The sequence below is a fragment of the Macaca thibetana genome, chromosome 4 (genome assembly GCF_024542745.1).
Source record: "Macaca thibetana thibetana isolate TM-01 chromosome 4, ASM2454274v1, whole genome shotgun sequence".
Lineage (NCBI taxonomy): Eukaryota > Metazoa > Chordata > Mammalia > Primates > Cercopithecidae > Macaca > Macaca thibetana.
In genome coordinates, this window is record NC_065581.1 from 17,602,389 (window position 1) to 17,621,125 (window position 18,737).

General features: G+C 40.0%; 1 protein-coding gene across 1 annotated transcript in view; it reads left to right on the forward strand.

Moving 5' to 3' along the window:
• CAP2 (cyclase associated actin cytoskeleton regulatory protein 2) overlaps positions 1-7,561 on the forward strand; it is a 169,072-nt gene extending 161,511 nt beyond the window's left edge. Inside the window, exons 12-13 of the mRNA XM_050788036.1 lie at positions 1,216-1,356; positions 6,142-7,561. Coding sequence (XP_050643993.1) covers positions 1,216-1,356; positions 6,142-6,225 — 225 coding nt within the window. The 3' untranslated portion in view covers positions 6,226-7,561. The remainder of the gene's footprint in view (positions 1-1,215; positions 1,357-6,141) is intronic.
• Positions 7,562-18,737: the final 11,176 nt, after the last annotated feature.

The following is an 18,737-nucleotide window of genomic DNA, read 5'->3' on the forward strand; positions in this document are numbered from 1 at the left end:
ACAGCGAAATTCTGTCTCAAAAAAATAAAAGTAAACACAAAATTTAGAAAGGACATCTAGAAATCACCAAAACATGACTGCAGACACATTCTTGAAATACAGATATAGGTGCCGTGTTATTATTTGTGATAGAGCCCTATGTGTACCTGTCCTTGAACTACCCCTGCCTATTTTATTTTTCCACTGGGGCTCAATTCCAACTTAGTGTTCAGTTTCTATGAAGAGAGAGGAGGAACCAGAGAAGTAGAGTGACCTGGCCAGACTCCCCACAAGGAATTCTTTACATCACTTGCACCATCAACAGGAGTTGCTCCCGGTTTGCCATCCAGCCTTTTCTCCACTGTGAAAGAGGAGATGTCTTTATCGCTTTAATTACCATGACAAGAAGGAAAATTAAAGAGTTGTAATACGGTCTTTGGGGGAACAGTCTGCCCTTATGGAGATTTTGGGGGGATGTCTGAAAACGGATTGTTGGAAGAGAAATTTAAAACCGATCAGAACTTTTATAGCACTTCGATATTTATAAACAATACAAAGGATCGCCTCTTCTTTTGTATGATCCTATTTATCTATATAATGAGTATCCTGAGCCAAGCCCCCAGTTTTGGCTCCTGAAATGAATACATTTCAAAATACCTAGACATTCATCTCATGTAAGCCTCAAATTCAGCCACTGAGATTTTTATCCGGCAAAGGACTTTTGTGGAAAGAATGGTAGTGTTTCTTATTTAAGTTCAGGAAAAAATCTACTCAGTTTTTACTCAAGAATAGTTTTACTTGTAAGTGACAACTTTAGAACTTGTTTTAATCCTAGTTTCGTAGAGATTTGTCAAAAGTAAAATTTCAAGCAAATGAATGTGAATACATCTTGTTTCCTTTATCATGAAATCAAATACATGTTTCAAATCCACTAACACGGTTGTGCGGCTTTTTCTGAACATCTAGCCGCTGTTCCCAAATCAATCCCTTAATTTTGTCCCAGGAAAGAGACCCTGAGGTTTGAGAATCCCCTTGTGTGGTCTTTTCATTCTGTCCCCGAATGCCACCTATCCTATTCTGCCTGAAGGCTTTGCCATTAACCCACCTCCCCAGCTCTGACCCAGTAAATCCTAATGTTTGGTTAAACCCAAGCTAAAGCCAAGAGATTGTATTTATTCAAGGGCATTGTGATTTCTGCTTCTTTGCTTTGGTCCCAGATATTTTTTCCTATTTCAGGTAATGGGGAGAGTGCCAACAATTTCCATTAATAAGACAGAAGGTTGCCACATATACCTCAGTGAAGATGCATTAGACTGTGAGATCGTGAGCGCCAAGTCATCTGAAATGAACATACTTATCCCTCAGGATGGTGATTATGTAAGTACCTTTCAAACGGCTGTCAAGAATTTTTCTGGAGCCTTCATTATTAACATTCTTAGAGATTGAGTAATCAACCACCAACCTGCAAGCTTTATTTGTAGCATAATTTACAGGCAGGAGAGGAATTCAGGGAGCTGTCTTCCGCATCTCTTCCCGCCTATTAGCTTCTTGACTGTACTCACTCCTGGATTTCCGATTCTCAAGGTAGTGTACTAATAATTCATTTAATGGACCGGTGTTTATCAAATAGCACAGCGTGCATCTGAGTTCGTATTATGTAGGACTAAATATTTTCCTTTGCTCTGGTGGAGGTAAAAGGAAAGAAGGACAAATACCTCGGAGAAAAAATGTGAGGACAGAGAAAAGACAATAAGTAGGGCTCTTTGTGCAGCTATGCTTCAGTGAGAGGTTAAGTGTAAGAATCGGGAAGTTTTATGAAAATGCCAGTCCCCCGATCTTCCACCTGAGGTTGGATTCAGGAGGCCTGGAGTGAGGCCCAGGAATCTGATTTTTAACAAGCATATCCATTAAGTCCATCCAATGGCCCTTCTGAGAAACACTAGTCTAAGAGACTTGGCCACTATTTATTTTCTCAGCTTTCTCTCCTCAACAAAGCACCTTCTCAAAAAAGCATACGCATATTCTCACACTTTGAAAAGGGAGTATGAATAAATAAGTGCATTTCCTGGCTCATGAAGTGTGATGGATCTGCTAGTTGCTACTTGGAAGTGGGGAGATCAATAGAGAAGGCCAAGCACGGTGACTCACCCCGTAATCCCAGCACTTCGGGAGGCTGAGTGGGGCAGATCATTTGAGGTCAGGAGTTTGAGACCAGCCTGGCCAACACGGCAAAAACCCATCTCAACTAAAAATACAAAAATTAGCCATGTGAATGAATCCCAGCTACTTGGGAGGCTGAGGCAGGAGAATCGCTTGAACCCAAGAGGCGGAAGTTACAGTGAGCCAAGATTGCGCCATTGCACTCCAACCTGGGCGACACAGCGAGACTCAGTCTCCAAAAAAAACCAAAAAACCAAAAAACAAACAAACCAAAAACACAAAATTCCCTCTAAGTCTGCCAGTGCAGGGAGCCAGTGAACCAGAGAAGGACGGGAGAAAACGTAACTTAGCAGGCAAACATCTGGAAGAGGCACTCCCTCAGCCTGAGGGGTCAGTCACCAGGGCCTACGCAGCAATCGACACACAGGCTGATCTCCTTCGGCAGACAGCGTGACTGCTGACACATTCTCCCTTCCACACCTGGCAGTAACTTCTTCAGCTCTGCTCAGCCACGTGTCATACATTACAGGCCAGAATTCATCATTTCAGTTTAAAAAACAAAACTCGGCAAGCCTCAGGCCATGCTTCACTAGTAAGTGTGTATGGACAGTCTAACCCTGAGATAGAGAAGACTCCTCTCTTGGGTTCTCCACCTAAAAAAATTCCTGGAGAGCTGATGCCAACAGCTTCAGAGTAGCAGAGCCAAAAATTGGAGGGAGCCCTGGGCTTTATAGTCGTTTAAGCAGAAGGCTCAGCTGCATGGGACTGGATCTGCTAAGAAAAGCAGTGGGGTTTGGATGAACACTGCAGACTAATGAAGCTGGAATCTGTGGGCATGGGACCCAGGCACCTGTAATTGTTAAAGCTTCCCAGGCAGTTCCAGTGGGGAGCCAGCATTAAGATCCACCGGCCTAAAGGATGAGTGTAAGTCAAAACCTGAGCATTCATGCTAAAAACCAAGGTCTTGGCCGGGCATGGTGGCTCACGCCTGTAATCCCAGCACTTTGGGAGGCCGAGGCGGGCAGATCACAAGCTCAGGAGATCAAGACCATCCTGGCTAACACAGTGAAACCCCGGCTCTACTAAAAATGCAAAAAATTAGCTGGATGTGGTGGTGGGCACCTGTAGTCCCAGCTCCTTGAGAGGCTGAGGCAGGAGAGTCACTTGAATCTGGGAGGCGGAGGTTGCAGTGAGCCGAGATCATGCCGCTGCACTCCAGCCTGGGCGACAGAGCAAGACTCCATCTCAAAAAAAAAAAAAAAACCAAAAAAACAAGATCTTGCCTCTTATAGGTCAAGTACCTTGTGGCCCTCTTCATGTGTTCTTGGTTGGAGCTGGTAGGGAACAACACAGAGGACCTGCCATGGGCATTGTGGTGTAGGAATGAATGGAGGGGATGTTTCGTCTTGAAAGAAGTTGGTCTCCAGAGAAGACCCGTTAGCATATTACTAACCCCTCACTGCCAGGAACAGATTTGGGGCAGCTGTAGTGCAATTACTATCAAAGAGGTGGCTTCATCTGGCACATTCTCTGCTTGGCCTGGTTCTTGAGAACAAACACCAAGCCTCGTCTACCCATCTAGAAGAGCCCCAGAAGGAATATTGGCTACATAAACACACACACGTTATTCAGATTGTGGGTTCTTCAAGATTTTTCCATTGCAGATTTTACTCAAGAAGAATACATCACTCATTATAGCAAGGGCTTTGCCTTTATTTTATTTATTTGTTTGTTTGTTTGTTTTTTCGAGACAGGGTCTTGCCCTGTTGCCCAGACTGGAGTGCAGTGGTGCGATCATGGCTCACTGCAGCCTCGACCCCCCTGGGCTCAATCGATCTTCCTGCCTCAGCCTCTCAAGTAGCTGGGACTACAGGCATGTGCCACCACACCCTGCTAATTTTTGTATGTTTTGTAGAAACAGTATCCCTGAGGACAGGCAGAGACAAAGGAGAGGGTGGGATTACCATCCCCACTCCTGGGAATCCTCTGCAACTCTGCCAAAAGAGATGCCAAATCAGAGTGGCTCGTCAGCAGCACTACACTGTGTAAGGCTTGTCCTTATACAGTGGGGTCTCGCTATGTGGCCCAGGCTGGTCCTGTACTTCTGGGCTCAGATGATCTGCTGGCATCAGCCTCGCAAAGTGCTGGGATTACAGGTGTCAGCCACCATGCCTGGCCCAGGCCTTTCCTTTTGAATGAATGAATGACTTCATCCCAAAGAAACAGTTGGATCCTACATCTAGAAAGATAAGTACCCATGTGTGTTCCGTGAAAACACCACGGCTTGCGAGCATGGGCATCACTTATCAGACACATGAGGTTTCAACAAGCGCTGCATGGACTGGAAGTCCGAAGAGGCCCAGAAGCCAGGTCCAAGGCCTCCTTGCCTTGGAGAGGTTTTTTATCTTCTTCTGAAAGTCTTCGGTCCTTCTTCCTTGCCTTGGAGGAGGTCTTCTATCCTCTTCTGAAATGACTGGAGAATCACTAAGAATCACTGTCTGGGAAAGGAGTGTGTTGACTCAGACTACTTTTATTTTTACTATTCTCTATTATTCTTTGTGTGTATGTGTTTGTATGTGTATTTTCCAATGGGAAAAGTAGAGTGCCTTGGTGAAGGGTAACAAACGTGTATATAACCCTAAGCTCATTTTTACAATTTATCAAAGAGTAGAGAGCTACCTCTGGGATAAAACCTTTCCACTCCATGTGATTGGAACCAGCAGCATTGGCATCACCTGGGAGCTTGTTGGAAATGCAGTTTCTCATTCCATTCCCCAGACCTACTGAATTAGAATCTGCATTTTCATAAGATCCTGAATCAGAATCTGCAGGTTTTTTTTTTTTTTTTCCGAGACAGAGTTTTGCTCTCATTGCCCAGGCTGGAGTGCCGTGGCGTGATCTCGGCTCACTGCAACCTCTGCTTCCTGAGTTCAAGCGATTCTCCTGCCTCAGCCTCCCGAGTAGCTGGGATTATAGGCATGCACCACCACGCCTGGCTAATTTTGTATTTTTAGTAGAGACAGGGTTTCTCCATGTTGGTCAGGCTGGTCTTGAACTCCCAACCTCAGGTGATCCGCCCACCTCGGCCTCCCAAAGTGCTGGGATTACAGGCATGAGTCACCAAGCCCAGCCAGGGAGAATCTGCATTTTAATAAGATCCTGGGTCAGAATCTGCATTTTAGTATTATTATTATTATTATTTATTTTTATTTATTTATTTGGAGACGGAGTTTTCACTCTTGTTGCCCAGACTGGAGTCCAGTGGCATGATCTCGGCTCACTGCAACCTCTGCCTCTCGGATTCAAGCGATTCTCCTGCCTCAGCCTCCCGAGTGGCTGGGAATATAGGCGCATGCCACCACTCCTGGCTAATTTTTTGTATTTTTTTAGTAGAGATAGGGTTTCACCATGTTGGCCAGGCTGGTCTTGAATTTCTGACCTCAGGTGATCCACCCGCCTTGGCCTCCCAGAGTTATGAGATTACAGGCGTGAGCCACTGTGCCCAGCCAGAATCTGCATTTTCATAAGATCCCAGTTGATTCATGTGCATGTTGAAGTTTAGTGGAGAGTAGTGGGTAAAATAGAGCCCAGATTTGAATTCTGGCTGTGCTGTTACTGGCCACATCTTTTAGGGCCAGTTGCTTAATCTTTCAGGCCTCTGTTTCCTGCAGATGGCATCCCCAAGAACTCCTAGCTCATAGGGTTATTATAGGAGATCTGCCGAGTTCATCTTTGTCCAGTGCTTAGAAGGATGCCTGGTTCGCTCTAAATGATGCTTTTAGCTTTAATGATGATACTGACTTGAAGTCACAGAACTGACACGTGACATATGCAAGTCTTCACGTGACAAAGACCTCCCCATGACGCAGCTTGCAATTCGATCGAATTTCTTTGCCTATCATGTGGCAAAAATCAGCCTCCCCATCTGTTTGCAAAAGGAAGCCTTCTTTTAAATAACTTCATTGTAGTTTAAATAACTTTGTTCTTCTTGCCTATTTCCAGAGAGAATTTCCCGTTCCTGAACAGTTCAAGACAGCATGGGATGGATCCAAGTTAATCACTGAACCTGCAGAAATTATGGCCTAACTTCCCGAGAGACCGAACTCCCTCACCTGAATCCCCCCCTATCAAACAAACAAAAAAGCAGCAGTAAAGAGCTAGAAGTTGCAGTAGCACCTACTGCTTTAGCTTTGGCCTCCAACAATTCTGTGCTGTAGACACAGCACTGTTTCTGGCACGCCTCGTGGGCATTTTGAAATATTTAACGTTTCCTCATGATTTGCCTTTGTGTGTGATTTTAGTTCCACATGATGACTTGTGAACATTATGGATTTAAAGGGAAAAAAAAAAGAATTCTGTTCCCCTCATATCATGAACACAGTAACTGATAGATAAAAAGACTGCATGATTCACTTTTATACTTATATTTCATTGCTAGTTAAAAAATAAAACCTTTGAGAATCTAAGATGTACATTTTTACCTTTTAGGCAATTTCAATATAATGTAGTAGTAGTAGTATGCCCTGAAAAATGTACACGTTTTTTCTTATTGTTACCACATGTTCACCTTTATCAGCGTGGATACTGTCAGCATGAGTACATATTTCAACCCACACTTTTAAAAGACCTAAGAGTTTATATTAAGGACCAAATTCAGTTTCTTGGTCCTTAGAAGACCTATATTCTCTGTAGTTACTGAAAACTGAAAGTAAATTCTAGTTATTCATCTTACATATTTTTCCACCATGTCATTTGAAAACTTACTTTTCTTCTGCATAAGAGATTCTTATGCCAAAACATTAATCAGAAGAAGTCATTTTTTTGCTACGTAATACCTCGCAACTTTGCTTTAAAATCAAGCTCAGTTATTATTTTCCAAGTTTGAACATGTTAAATATCAGATGCCTTGTAAATTATGTCTTTAATGTTTTATTATAGACTAATTTCCTCTTTTCCATCTGCCAGACTTGCTAACTAGCCTCAAAAATGAACATGAAAAAGCCATACATGTATTATTTCTCCGAAAACCTAAGGCATTATCTGTTGGTTTGGCTTGCTGCTCCTATTTTGTAGTCTTGATAGTAGAAGCTTCTTTAGCATAAGAGTAGCTATTATATTCCTTTTTATCTTTTCAGTACATAGTGCTGAAAAATCTGCAATTTCTTGGATCACATTTAATGAATTACAGTATAATGCTTGGCGGGCCCAGTACAAGCATATATAGCGTGCCTATTACAGCCTTTGGAATACATCGTTTTCATTTTTTAAATATCTTCTATATCCATATAGTATTCGAATTATTAATGCTCATGTACCAAGGTTTTGCTATGAAAGTTTTGTCTGTATGAATAATGTGGCTTTAGTAAATCATTTTTCAACTGTAAACTTATTCTGAAATAAAGTAAAATTCTAATTGTTTAAATACTGTGATGAATTCTGGATGTTAAAATGATTTTTTTCCTACTTTGATTTGCCCCTTGCTCATGTGTCATACTTAGAAAAGACAGCTGAGTCCTTCTGTTTGAATTAGAGAATTTATCCAGCATGCCATCAGCTTCCCTGATGAATGAGGTCTGCTTTGAGATAGATATCAGATAAAGCCGTTTGCAATTGGATTGACTGTCAGAAAATTCTAGAATTCAGTTTTGTAAATCAAGTCCTCTTCACTGAGAAAATCCTCCTCATAGATCTTTGTTAATGTAAACATCCCAGGACATAAGTGATTTTAATAAATGCCATATATACCTTATAAACATATAATCATAAATAACATAATAAATGTATAAGTAAACTCCTAAAAGAAAAAAAAACTGAGAAGACCCTAAAATGGGTATATTATATATCCATAATATAGTGATAATTTTGTATTGCGATATAAATGCACCCGTAATTCTTAAAATCTGTCAACTTGCCTCATACTTGACATCAGTCTTTCAGTATGCCTCACCATATGTATTGAAAATCTGGACTTGAGGCTCAACAATTATTTTACCAGCCCTGTATTCCTTAAGCCAGGGGTCCCCAACCCCCGAGCTGTGGACTGGTACTGGTCCGTGGCCTGTTAGGAACTGGGTGGCAAAGCAGAAGGTGAAAGGCTGGTGAGCCAGAATTGCCACCTGAGCTCCGCCTCCTGTCAGATCAGCTGCAGCGTGAGATTCTCATAGGAGTGTGAACCCTGGTGTGAATTGTGCACGTGAGGGATCTAGGTTCCGTGGTCCTTACGAGCACCTAAGGCCTGATTATCTGAGGTGGAACAGTTTCATCTTGAAATTACGCTCCACCCCACCCCACCCTGTCTGTGGAAAGGTGGTCTTCCACAAAACCGGTCCCTGGTGCAAAAAGGTTGGGGACCACTGCCTTAAACCATCTACTTAAGTAACATAACAGTAGGTTGAATTTGTTGAAAAACCTTTGGCAATGTATAAGCAATTAACAAAAACAATGCTGCATCGCCAGTGTCTCTTGTTTCTTGCACCTTTTGAATTCCTGTGTTACCAATGTTGTGACCTAATAAATATTGTCAAAGCATTAAGAAATCTGTACTTAGCAGAATTGCTGTCACATCCATTCCCAAAAAGTCAGAAGGAAAATCAGTGTCAGGGCCGGGCATGGTGTCTCATGCCTGTAATCCCAGCACTTTGGGAGACTGAGGTGGGCAGATCACTTGAGGTCAGGAATTCAAGACCACCAGCATAGCTAAAATGGTGAAACCCCATCTCTACTAAAAAAAAAAATACAAAAATTAGCCAGGTGTGGTGGCACATGCCTGTAATCCCAGCTGCTTGGGAGTCTGAGGCAGGAGAATAGCTTTAACCAGGAGGTGGAGGTTGCAGTGAGCCAAGATTGTGCCACTGCACTCCAGCCTGGGTGACAGAGCAAGACTCTGCCTCAAAAAAAAAAAAAATCAGTGTCAGAAAATTAAATGCCAAGGGTCTCCTGTATCTTGTTACTTTGTAGCATTACAGGATAAAAGTGACAATTCAAAAGAGGCCTTTGTTGTCTTGAAAATTCATTTTTGATAGTACTCTCCCCTTAGATAACCTATTACTGATAGTCAACCTCTCACAGCAAGCCATCTTGAAGTACAGCTTCGATTCTAACCACTCCTCCCTACATATAGAACTGGCAAGAAATACATATAGTTTGATTCACTTATTCTCTCCTTCACTGACAATGTCTGCTGCAACTTCTTAGATGCTAGATGGGTTTATCTAGGGTATCCCTTCATTTTAAAAATGAGAAAGCTGAGACCGTGGGCTAGAACACAACGCACACCTTTGTATAACTACTGTAGTTTGGCTTCTAGTCTCAACATACGCCTCAGTCTCAGAGGTCATCAATCCAGTGGCTTCATCTCATCCTTCATAGGTGGAGATTCTCAACACTGCCTTCATCTTATTAAACTCCCTTTGATGTTGTGATTCGTGATGTGTTTCTCTGGCTCCCTTCCCTCCTACCTTTTTTGTTTCCCTCTCAAATGCTCAAATACCTATTTCAATACCTCTATGTAGATGACTCCCAAATCCACATTTCCAACCCAAATCCACCTCCCCGGAGCCTTCACTCCCAAGTGTCCACAGAGTATTTCTACCTGCCTGCCCCAATGTTATGCAACATGGCTACAATTAATGCACATCTCCCACACATACCTAACTATTCCTTATCTGCCTTTCCAGTTTCAGTCAATGGCTCCCTCACATCTATCATAGATTTAAAACCAGCCATTTGCTGTAATAAAAAATATGAAAGAGGCCAGGCACGGTGACTCACGCCTATAATCCCAGCACTTTGGGAGGCCGAGGTGGGCAGATCACGAGTTCACGAGTTTGAGACCAGCCTGTACAACATGGTGAACCCCATCTCTACTAAAAATGCAAAAATTAGCCAGGTGTGGTGGCACACATCTGTAATCCCAGCTACTGGGGAGGCTCAGGCAGGAGAATTGCTTGAACCCAGGAGGCAGAGTTTGCAATGAGGGCCCAGATCATGCCACTGCACTCCAGCCTGGGTGACCAAGTGAGACTCTATCTCAAAAAAAAAAAAAAAAAAAAAAAAAAAGGCCGAGGCGGGTGGATCACTTGAGGTCAGGAGTTCGAGACCAGCCTGGTCAATGTGGTGAAACCCCATCTCAACTAAAAATACAAAAATTAACCAGACATGGTGGTTGCGTGACTGTAATCCCAGCCACTTGGGAGGCTGAGGCAGGAGAATTGCTTGAACCTAGGAGGCAGAGGTTGTAGTGAGCTGAGATTATGCCATTGCACTCCAGCCTGGGCGACAAGAGCAAAACTACATCTCAAAAAAACAAAAACAAAAAATACATGAAAGAGAATCAGATTTGGGAGAAACAATGGTTTAGTCTCGAACTTGTTCAATGCACGTTGTCTCTGTGACATTTACTTGGAGATAGAGAGTAAGCAGTTGGATCTGTGAACCCCCAAATACTGAGACAGGTCTCAGTTAATTTAGAAAGTTGATTTTGCCAAAGTTGATGACATGCACCCATGACACAGCCTTAGGAGGTCCTGCCAACATGTGCCCAAGGCAGTCAGACAATAGTTTGGTGTTATACATTTTAGGGAGACATGAGACATCAGTCAACATATGTAAGATGAACATTGGTTTGGTTTGGAAAAGCAAGGAGGGGGCTTCCAGGTCATAGGTAGATAAGAGACAAATGGTTACATTCTTTTGAGTTTTTGATTGGCATCTCCAAAGGAGGCAATCAGATATGCATTTATCTCAGTGAGCAGAGGGGTGACTTTGAATAGAGTGGGAGGCAATTTTGCCCTAAGCAGTTCCTAGCTTTGACTTTTCCCTTTAGCTTAGTGATTTGGGGGGGCCCAAGATATTTTCCTCTCACATTTCCCCCATTGTCTTTTTAAAAATCTTTTGGATAAAGTATTTTAGAAGAAAATGAGTCTCTAGTCTCTGGTTTCATCTGATTTCTCATGGCTAGGATGCTTTATTCCTAGATAGGTAGTTCTTGAGTTATTAGGAAAGCTCATTCTTGAAGACTGTGGAGTCTCATGTCCTATGAATAGAAAATAGGGGGAGGAAGAAAGAAAACAACAAACAGAGCAATCCTGGAAAATCGATATAGGCCACATTACTCTGAAGTCCATACATCAGTAAGCAGGTATGAAAGTGGCTTATGTATGTAAATAGGCTGCTGTTATTTTTTTCTGAGATTTAAGTTGTCTAACTTTAGTTTGCAGGGCTTTACAAAAGCACAGCTTACTTTTCAGTGGCTCCAAATTAGAAAAATTGGGGGAAAAAAGAAAACAATTGAAAACATTATTTTGAAGACTTGTAGCCAAGAAAAATTAGAATTCTGTCCAAAATACAGAAAATAATAAAAATTGAAAAACATTAGGCAAGACTAGAATCTAACAAAAGTATAGTATAGTTTTTAAAACATAATTTTTCTCTCTCCCTTTTCTCATTTTTACTAAAGACAAACCATGGTAGGACTGTTTTGCTTTATTATACTTGGCCTAATTATTTATATACAGTGCAGCAAGAATAATTATTTTTTACATAGACTTTTAAATTGACCTTAATGGAATGTTGTTCTATAGAAGGAATCTCAGATAAGACTTTTTTAAAGCCAAGCACAGCCATGGATTTGTACCATCAAATACTGATAAGTTGGGTGAATTCCTCTCCTCCTGAGGGTCCAAGATAAACTTGGGGCTCCTGGGCCTGTCAGAAATGGCATTCTTTACTTAGCACAGGTCAGGAACCTTGTACAGGGACTGTGTAGACAAAGGAATGAGGCCAGTTTTTCAAGGGGCTGTTATTGCCTCCATAAGTCAAGTCAAGTTTGATTCCTTAAAGGAAAGCACACCATTCCAGACAAAGCCTTGGTAAAATAACCAGTTTCTTCAATTGTGTCCTATTACAAATGAAAACAGATTCTTACTACACTTATGCAAATAACTGTGTTGTCATAAGTTAAGAATACTCACAAATAGTTGCTAAATTCTGTAGAAATCAGGTAGAGAGAAACAAATATGCTCCAAATTTTGTTCATGGAAGTATACTTTACTCAATTGTTGAAAGTTGTAAATAGCTTAAAGGAAAGTTTTCTCAACTCTGAAAAACAAACAAAAAAAAAAGGTTCAGCAATGTTTTAAGTAAAAAGTTCAAAAGATTACTTCAAACTTCTATTAGTTTATCTATGCAGTTAATTCCTGTTCTGCTTGATATTTATGAACATTTCAGCTCTCCATGAGTCCTGAAAGTTTTTCTTCTATTCTGATATTACAGTCTCCAAAGTTATCAGAAACCTGCATTCAAAAACAGTAGTTAGAGTCTTATAGCTGATTATAAAACCACCTTCTAAAGAGGACCAAAACAAAACAATTTTCTGTGGATGACAAAAAGTGTTAGGGCAGCCACAGTCAAAGTCACAATTTACAATGTAATTTGTTACCTCTGTGGCACACAATAATTTAACTTAACAATTATAATTATTACTGATAACATACATTAAGTCATATCAGAATCTTAGGAGTTTCCCATTATTTTGGAACACATACCAATAATATAGTTATACAAATACAGCCTAAAGAAAACCAAACACTATTTTATATTTGATAATGCTTCCTGTATAATTTTTATACCAAATAAGCCAAATATGTCATTTATTGGACTTTAGGGAACCTATTAATAATATCTTAAAGGATTAATTAGGTCAGTAAAAGACATAATTTATAATTTGATTTTGGAAGTTTGTCAAATACCAAAGGTTTAAAACATTTTATATAGGTTGGGCACAGTGGCTCTTCCCTGTAATCCCAGCATTTTGGGAGGCTGAGGAGGGCAGATCACAAGGTCAGGAGATTGAGACCATCCTGGCTAACATGATAAAACCTCGTCTCTACTAAAAATACAAAAAATTAGCCGGATATGGTGGCACATGCCTGTAGTCCCAGGTACTTGGGAGGCTGAGGCAGGAGAATCGCTTCAACCCAGGAGGTGGAGGTTGCAGTGAGCCAAGATCATGCCACTGCACTCCAGCCTAGGCAACAGAGCAAGATTCCATCTCAAAAAAAAAAAAATTGATATTACAAAATAGGATCACAGGTCATTGTAAAATAAGTCATTCATTTAATCAAAGTGATAACTCAAGGACTTCAAAACAAGGCAAAAACTTTCATTCTTTGACACAGGAGACTTAATTTTCCAAACAATAAGCCCTCATAAATACAGCATGAAACCAATTAAGTTTGTTGCCCAAAATTTTATAAACAATCTATAAAAGTTTCATCTTGATCATAACATATAACTTCCATAAACCTTTATACACTTTATGATCCTTATTAAGGAATAAGTTAATGCCAAGAAAACGTTGTTAATCTGACACAGGGGCCCATATGTTGGTCTTACATCAGTGTGCCTTTCACATTAATTATTAATCTATAGAGAAACTGAACTTATTTTATCTCTCAAAATTGGCCCTTATAATCTCTTATGACCACCTCTTCCACAATATGCCCTGGGCCTTGAGGAGTTGAATAGCTTTAATTTCTGGCCCTGTGTCTCAAGAATACAGTTTATTTTGATCAGCATTGTCCACTGGGCCTAAAGACAAGGCTTTAATTACTGTTAGTGTTTAAGATTTAGCAGGACTTGCTGTTCTTTTTAGACCCAGGAGTCAAAGCCCTGTAACTCAATTCACAAAACTTTAAAAGAACATACAGGAGATACAAGGAGGTAACAACCTTCATTACCTTAATTTTTAAAAAAAGTTTGAATCTTGAACCCAGGAGGTGGAGGTTGCAGTGAGCTGAGATCATGCCACTGCACTCCAGCCTAGGCAACAGAGCAAGATTCCATCTCAAAAAAAATTTTTTTTTGATATTACAAAATAGGATCACAGGTCATTGTAAAATAAGTCATTCATTTAATCAGAGTGATAACTCTTTGTTTTTCCTAAGCAAACCAAACTTAATAATAGTGGCATAGGAATTATTTCAATAAAACATAAAATCTGTTAGGCCAGCTACCAAAAGACAAAAGAAAAGACCTTCTACAGTGCACAGAATATAATGTTGGAAGAAAATGTTTCCTTTAGATCTTTAAGAAAACATTGTTACCATCAGGCCACAACAAACAGAACAGAACCCAATGGGGAAAAAAAAAAAAACTTACATGAGCTGAAAATGAGTTGAAGGCGAGTATTACCATTTCACAGCTTTTAAAAGTGGACTTTCTGGTTTGTCATGAACATATCTCTTTCTTAAACAACCAGTCATTTTACTCTAGGGCTAAATTTACCATACAAAATTCTTTCTCATATGAAATTATTTCTCTTTAAATTTTCTTACCAAAAAAAAATTCTTTATTTTCATAACTTTTGTTATATCTCTTTTATTGCCTGGTTCTTTTTACCTTGTTTTATACATGACCTTTAAATAAGCTTTGAATTAGATAAAAATTGTTCACCTTTTTTAAAAGAAACACTTTTGTTAAGAAAGAATGTTTTCCAGCCAGGCACAGTGGCTCATGCCTGTAATCCCAGCACTTTGAGAGGCCAAGGCAGGCGGATCACAAGGTCAAGAGATCAAGACCATCCTAGACAACATGGTGAAATCCCATCTCTACTAAAATTACAAAAATTAGCTGGGCATGGTGGTGCATGCCTGTAGTCCCAGTTACTCAGGAGACTGAAGCAGGAGAATCACTTTAACCCAGGAAGCAGAGGTTGTAGTGTGCTGAAATCACGCCACTGCACTCCAGCCTGATGACAGAGCGAGACTCCATCTCAAAAACAAAAACAAAAAAGAATGTTTTCTTACAAATATATTTGTATTGAAAAATAACCAAATAATGAAATATCTGTTATTTAATTTAATATAACTTTAAATTCCAAATTATGATGAGTTTTTCTGCAAGTATGTATCCTATTACATTTACCTAATTATTTTATTTTAATCATTTACCTAGATTATTCATAAAAATTGTGATTTCATTATTTAAAGTTATAGAACCACCATAGCTTTGCAAAATTATAACTGAGACAGTGAAAAAGATTTGTCCTAACTGGCTCCATCTTGCTTCTAACCTCCAAGCTGTCCTTGTTTATTCCTGAGTGTAGGCTGCACTAAGTTTGGGAGGAACTTAGTTTATAGTTTGGCTTTGAAACAAAGATGGTAACAGTCCTTTCTCAAAACCATACTTGCTGCCTGTGGACTAAACTGCCTAAAGTCACAAGATTAGAAGTTATGGTAGTCTGACTAAATTCAAGATGTTGCTATTTTTATTAAACCAGTATCAATATCTTATTTATTAAAGATTATACAAGCAAAGATCATTCTGTCTTCGGCTGGGTTTATAGTTTTGTATATATGCCAAATTTTGACACCTTATAGTATTTGGCAGGGGTAAGTATGAAATTTGCTTGATTAATAATGCAAACAAAAATGTATGCTGGCAATTCTTAAGACATTTCTAATATTACTTTACCAATAATTTCAAAGCTAGCTTATTTATTAAAGATTTTATTTAAGTTATGTAAACTTGAAAAAGCATTTGACTAGTCTTTTATTTTTTTGTGACAAAGTATTTGATTCAAGTGCTTTTATTTTCTTAAGCCAATTAACTAGAGCTCTTTTATACATTTTCAGTAGTGAAATATTGTGTACACAACACATAAATACATAGATGTATTAGGCATGCCGATAGAAGTACATCTTATAGATTTATAAAAACCTTTTTTATCCTATCTTAGACTTTCAGATTCTTGATAACCTGTTTCACAACTCTAGGCAGTTGTCAGCTAAATAGCCTTAAATTTTCATATTAAAGGAAACAACTCAGGTGCAAATCAAATGGCAAAATTTACATCATACGGTACAGAGACAAAAGTCTGGTGATGCTAGAGGGAGATTAAAAATCAAATCATTTATTTGATCAAATCAAACATAAAGTTGCAGAAATCTATCATAGGATTGTATAAGGAGACCAATTTTATTTAGGTAGGAACTACGTATCTTTTAAGTGGATCTCTGAGCTCTGGGCAGAGCCTACATGAATCCTGGGTCTACAAAAAGGAAGAATTATTGAGGTTAGACCATGTGATGCTTTTATAGTGCACTTAAAAAAAAATTTTTTTTTTAAGCAAAGACATTTCTGAGTGTCTAAACCACACTCTTCCTTAAAACCCAAGAGTACTCTGTTGCAATACTATTTTAGCCAAAACAACAACAACAACAACAACAACAAAAAAACAGGTAACACAATACAAAAGTAAGCAGTTTAAGAACTGAGACAAACTTGGCCAGGCGTGGTGGCTCACACCTGTAATCCCAGCACTTTGGGAGGCTGAGGTGGTCAGATCACGAGGTCAGGAGATCAAGACCATCTTGACCAACATGGTGAAACCTCGTCTCTACTAAAATACAAAAAATTAGCTGGGCGTGGTGGCATGCACCAGTATTCTCAGCTACTCAGGAGGTTGAGGCAGGGGAATTGCTTGAACCCGGGAGGCAGAGGTTACAGTGAGCCAAGATCACACCACTGCACTCCAACATGGCAACAGAGCAAGACTCCGTCTCAATAAAAAACACACAAAAAAACTGAGATGAACTTATCAGTTTACATTACAATATATTACATATATTACATCATTACATTATGAAAATAGGGAAAAACAGGTTTCTCCCCCAAAGGGAGTCTGGTGGCGCCTTCTCCATTTTCTTTAAGGAACCTGAGGCTGTTATAAACTATTTTAGGTCCCCCATGCAGCAGACGTTGCAAGAGAAAGGAGAGACAGCAGAAGTAAATGAAGAAACCAGAATTCAGCCAATTGAGAAGAAAAAACTTTTGCTCAAAAAAATGGCAAGGTCGTAGGAGAAAAACGAAAACAAAAACATGAAGGCCTTTTAAATACAAACACACACATAGGCCCACACACACATACACATTGTGAATGTTAGTTTTTAATTAAGCTGACTTTTAACCATTGAGTTCCTTTAAAAAATATATTTTTAAATCTCATTACCATATTTCAGCTAGGACAAATTGCTGCTATTTCAGAAGTACAGCCACTGCTCTTTTAGTTTGGCCTGGCTAGCAAAAAAAAAAAAAAAAAAAGTGGCCTTGTTATGTAAATAAAGCTCCTTATTAGTCAAAATCAAAAATCTTTCCTCTTTTTTTTTTTCCTTCTGCTGGCCGTTTTTCTCCCCCAACCACACCATGTTTTTTTTGTGAGTGTGGTGGGGTGGTGGAATTTAGCCACTTCAGAGGCCTTGTTCCCCAAAATTTGGAACTTCCTTCAGATTTGATCAAGTCGGATAGAGTTGATCAAACCCAATCGGAAAAAGACCAAAACAACAAACATAGAAACAAACAACAAAAAAAACAGGTAAGCAAAACAAATGATCGCACAACTTACATCATTACTGAGCACTCTAATGGTAAGGAGAAATTAAGACCAGCTGATTGTTAATTTTAAATTTAACTGAGACAAAGCCCAATGCAGTTACTTACCTAGGGATGGGTCTCAGGCTGTAGACTGCTCTCTATCACCCTAGAAGCAGGAAAAAACCTCATCTTCCCTGTTGGAAGCAAGCTCAAACTCCATAAAGTAGTTAACTGCCTTCCATCATCAAGAAAGCAGGAAAAACTTGCCTTCTTTGTGTTGGAAACAAGTAAAACTCCAAAAAATAAAATAAAATAAAATAAAAAAGAGTGGTATGGGCCAGGTGCAGTGACTCACACCTGTAATCCCAGCACTTTGGGAGGCCAAAGTGGGTGGATCACCTGAAGTCAACAGTTCGAGACCAGCCTGGCCAACATGGTGAAACCCTGTCTCTACTAAAAATACAAAAATCAGGGTGTGGTGGCACACACTTGTAATCCCAGCTACTTGGGAGGCTGAGGCAAGAGAATTGCTTGAACCCAGGAGGCGGAGGTTGCAGTGAGCTGAGATCACACCACTGGAATCCAGCCTGGGCAACAGAGCAAGACTCAGTATCAAAAACAAAAAGGGAGGGAATTGTACAGCAAAATAAACTTTAGATCTCCATCCAATTTTGGGAGATCAAGGATTCTCTAGAGGGTGTGCTTCCAGGCATCAGCAAATTGTCCTATTGGTTTGAGCCATAAAGATAGGTCAAGCTGGTACCAAGCACCAATAGATTTGTCAAAGGTTGGAGGCACTTCTACTCAGAATCCCTTTGTGGTCACCAAAATGTGGACCCCAAAATTTCTGAGATAAGTCTCAGTTCATTTAGAAAGTTTATTTTGCCAAGATTGAGGACATATGCCTGTGACACAGCCTCAGGAGGTCCTGACAATATGTGGCCAACGTGGTCAGACCACAGTTTGGTTTTTAACATCTTAGGGAGACATGAGACATCAATCAATATATGTAAGATGGACATTGGTTTAGTCTGGAAGGGCGGGAGAACTCAAAGCAGGGAGGGGGTTTCCAGGTGATAGGTAGATAAGAGACAAATGGTTACATTCTTTTTTTTTTTTTTTTTTGAGACGGAGTCTTGCTCTTGTCGCTCAGGCTGGAGTGCAGTGGCGCGATCTCAGCTCACTGCAACCTCTGCCTCCCAGATTCAAGTGATTCTTGGGCTTCA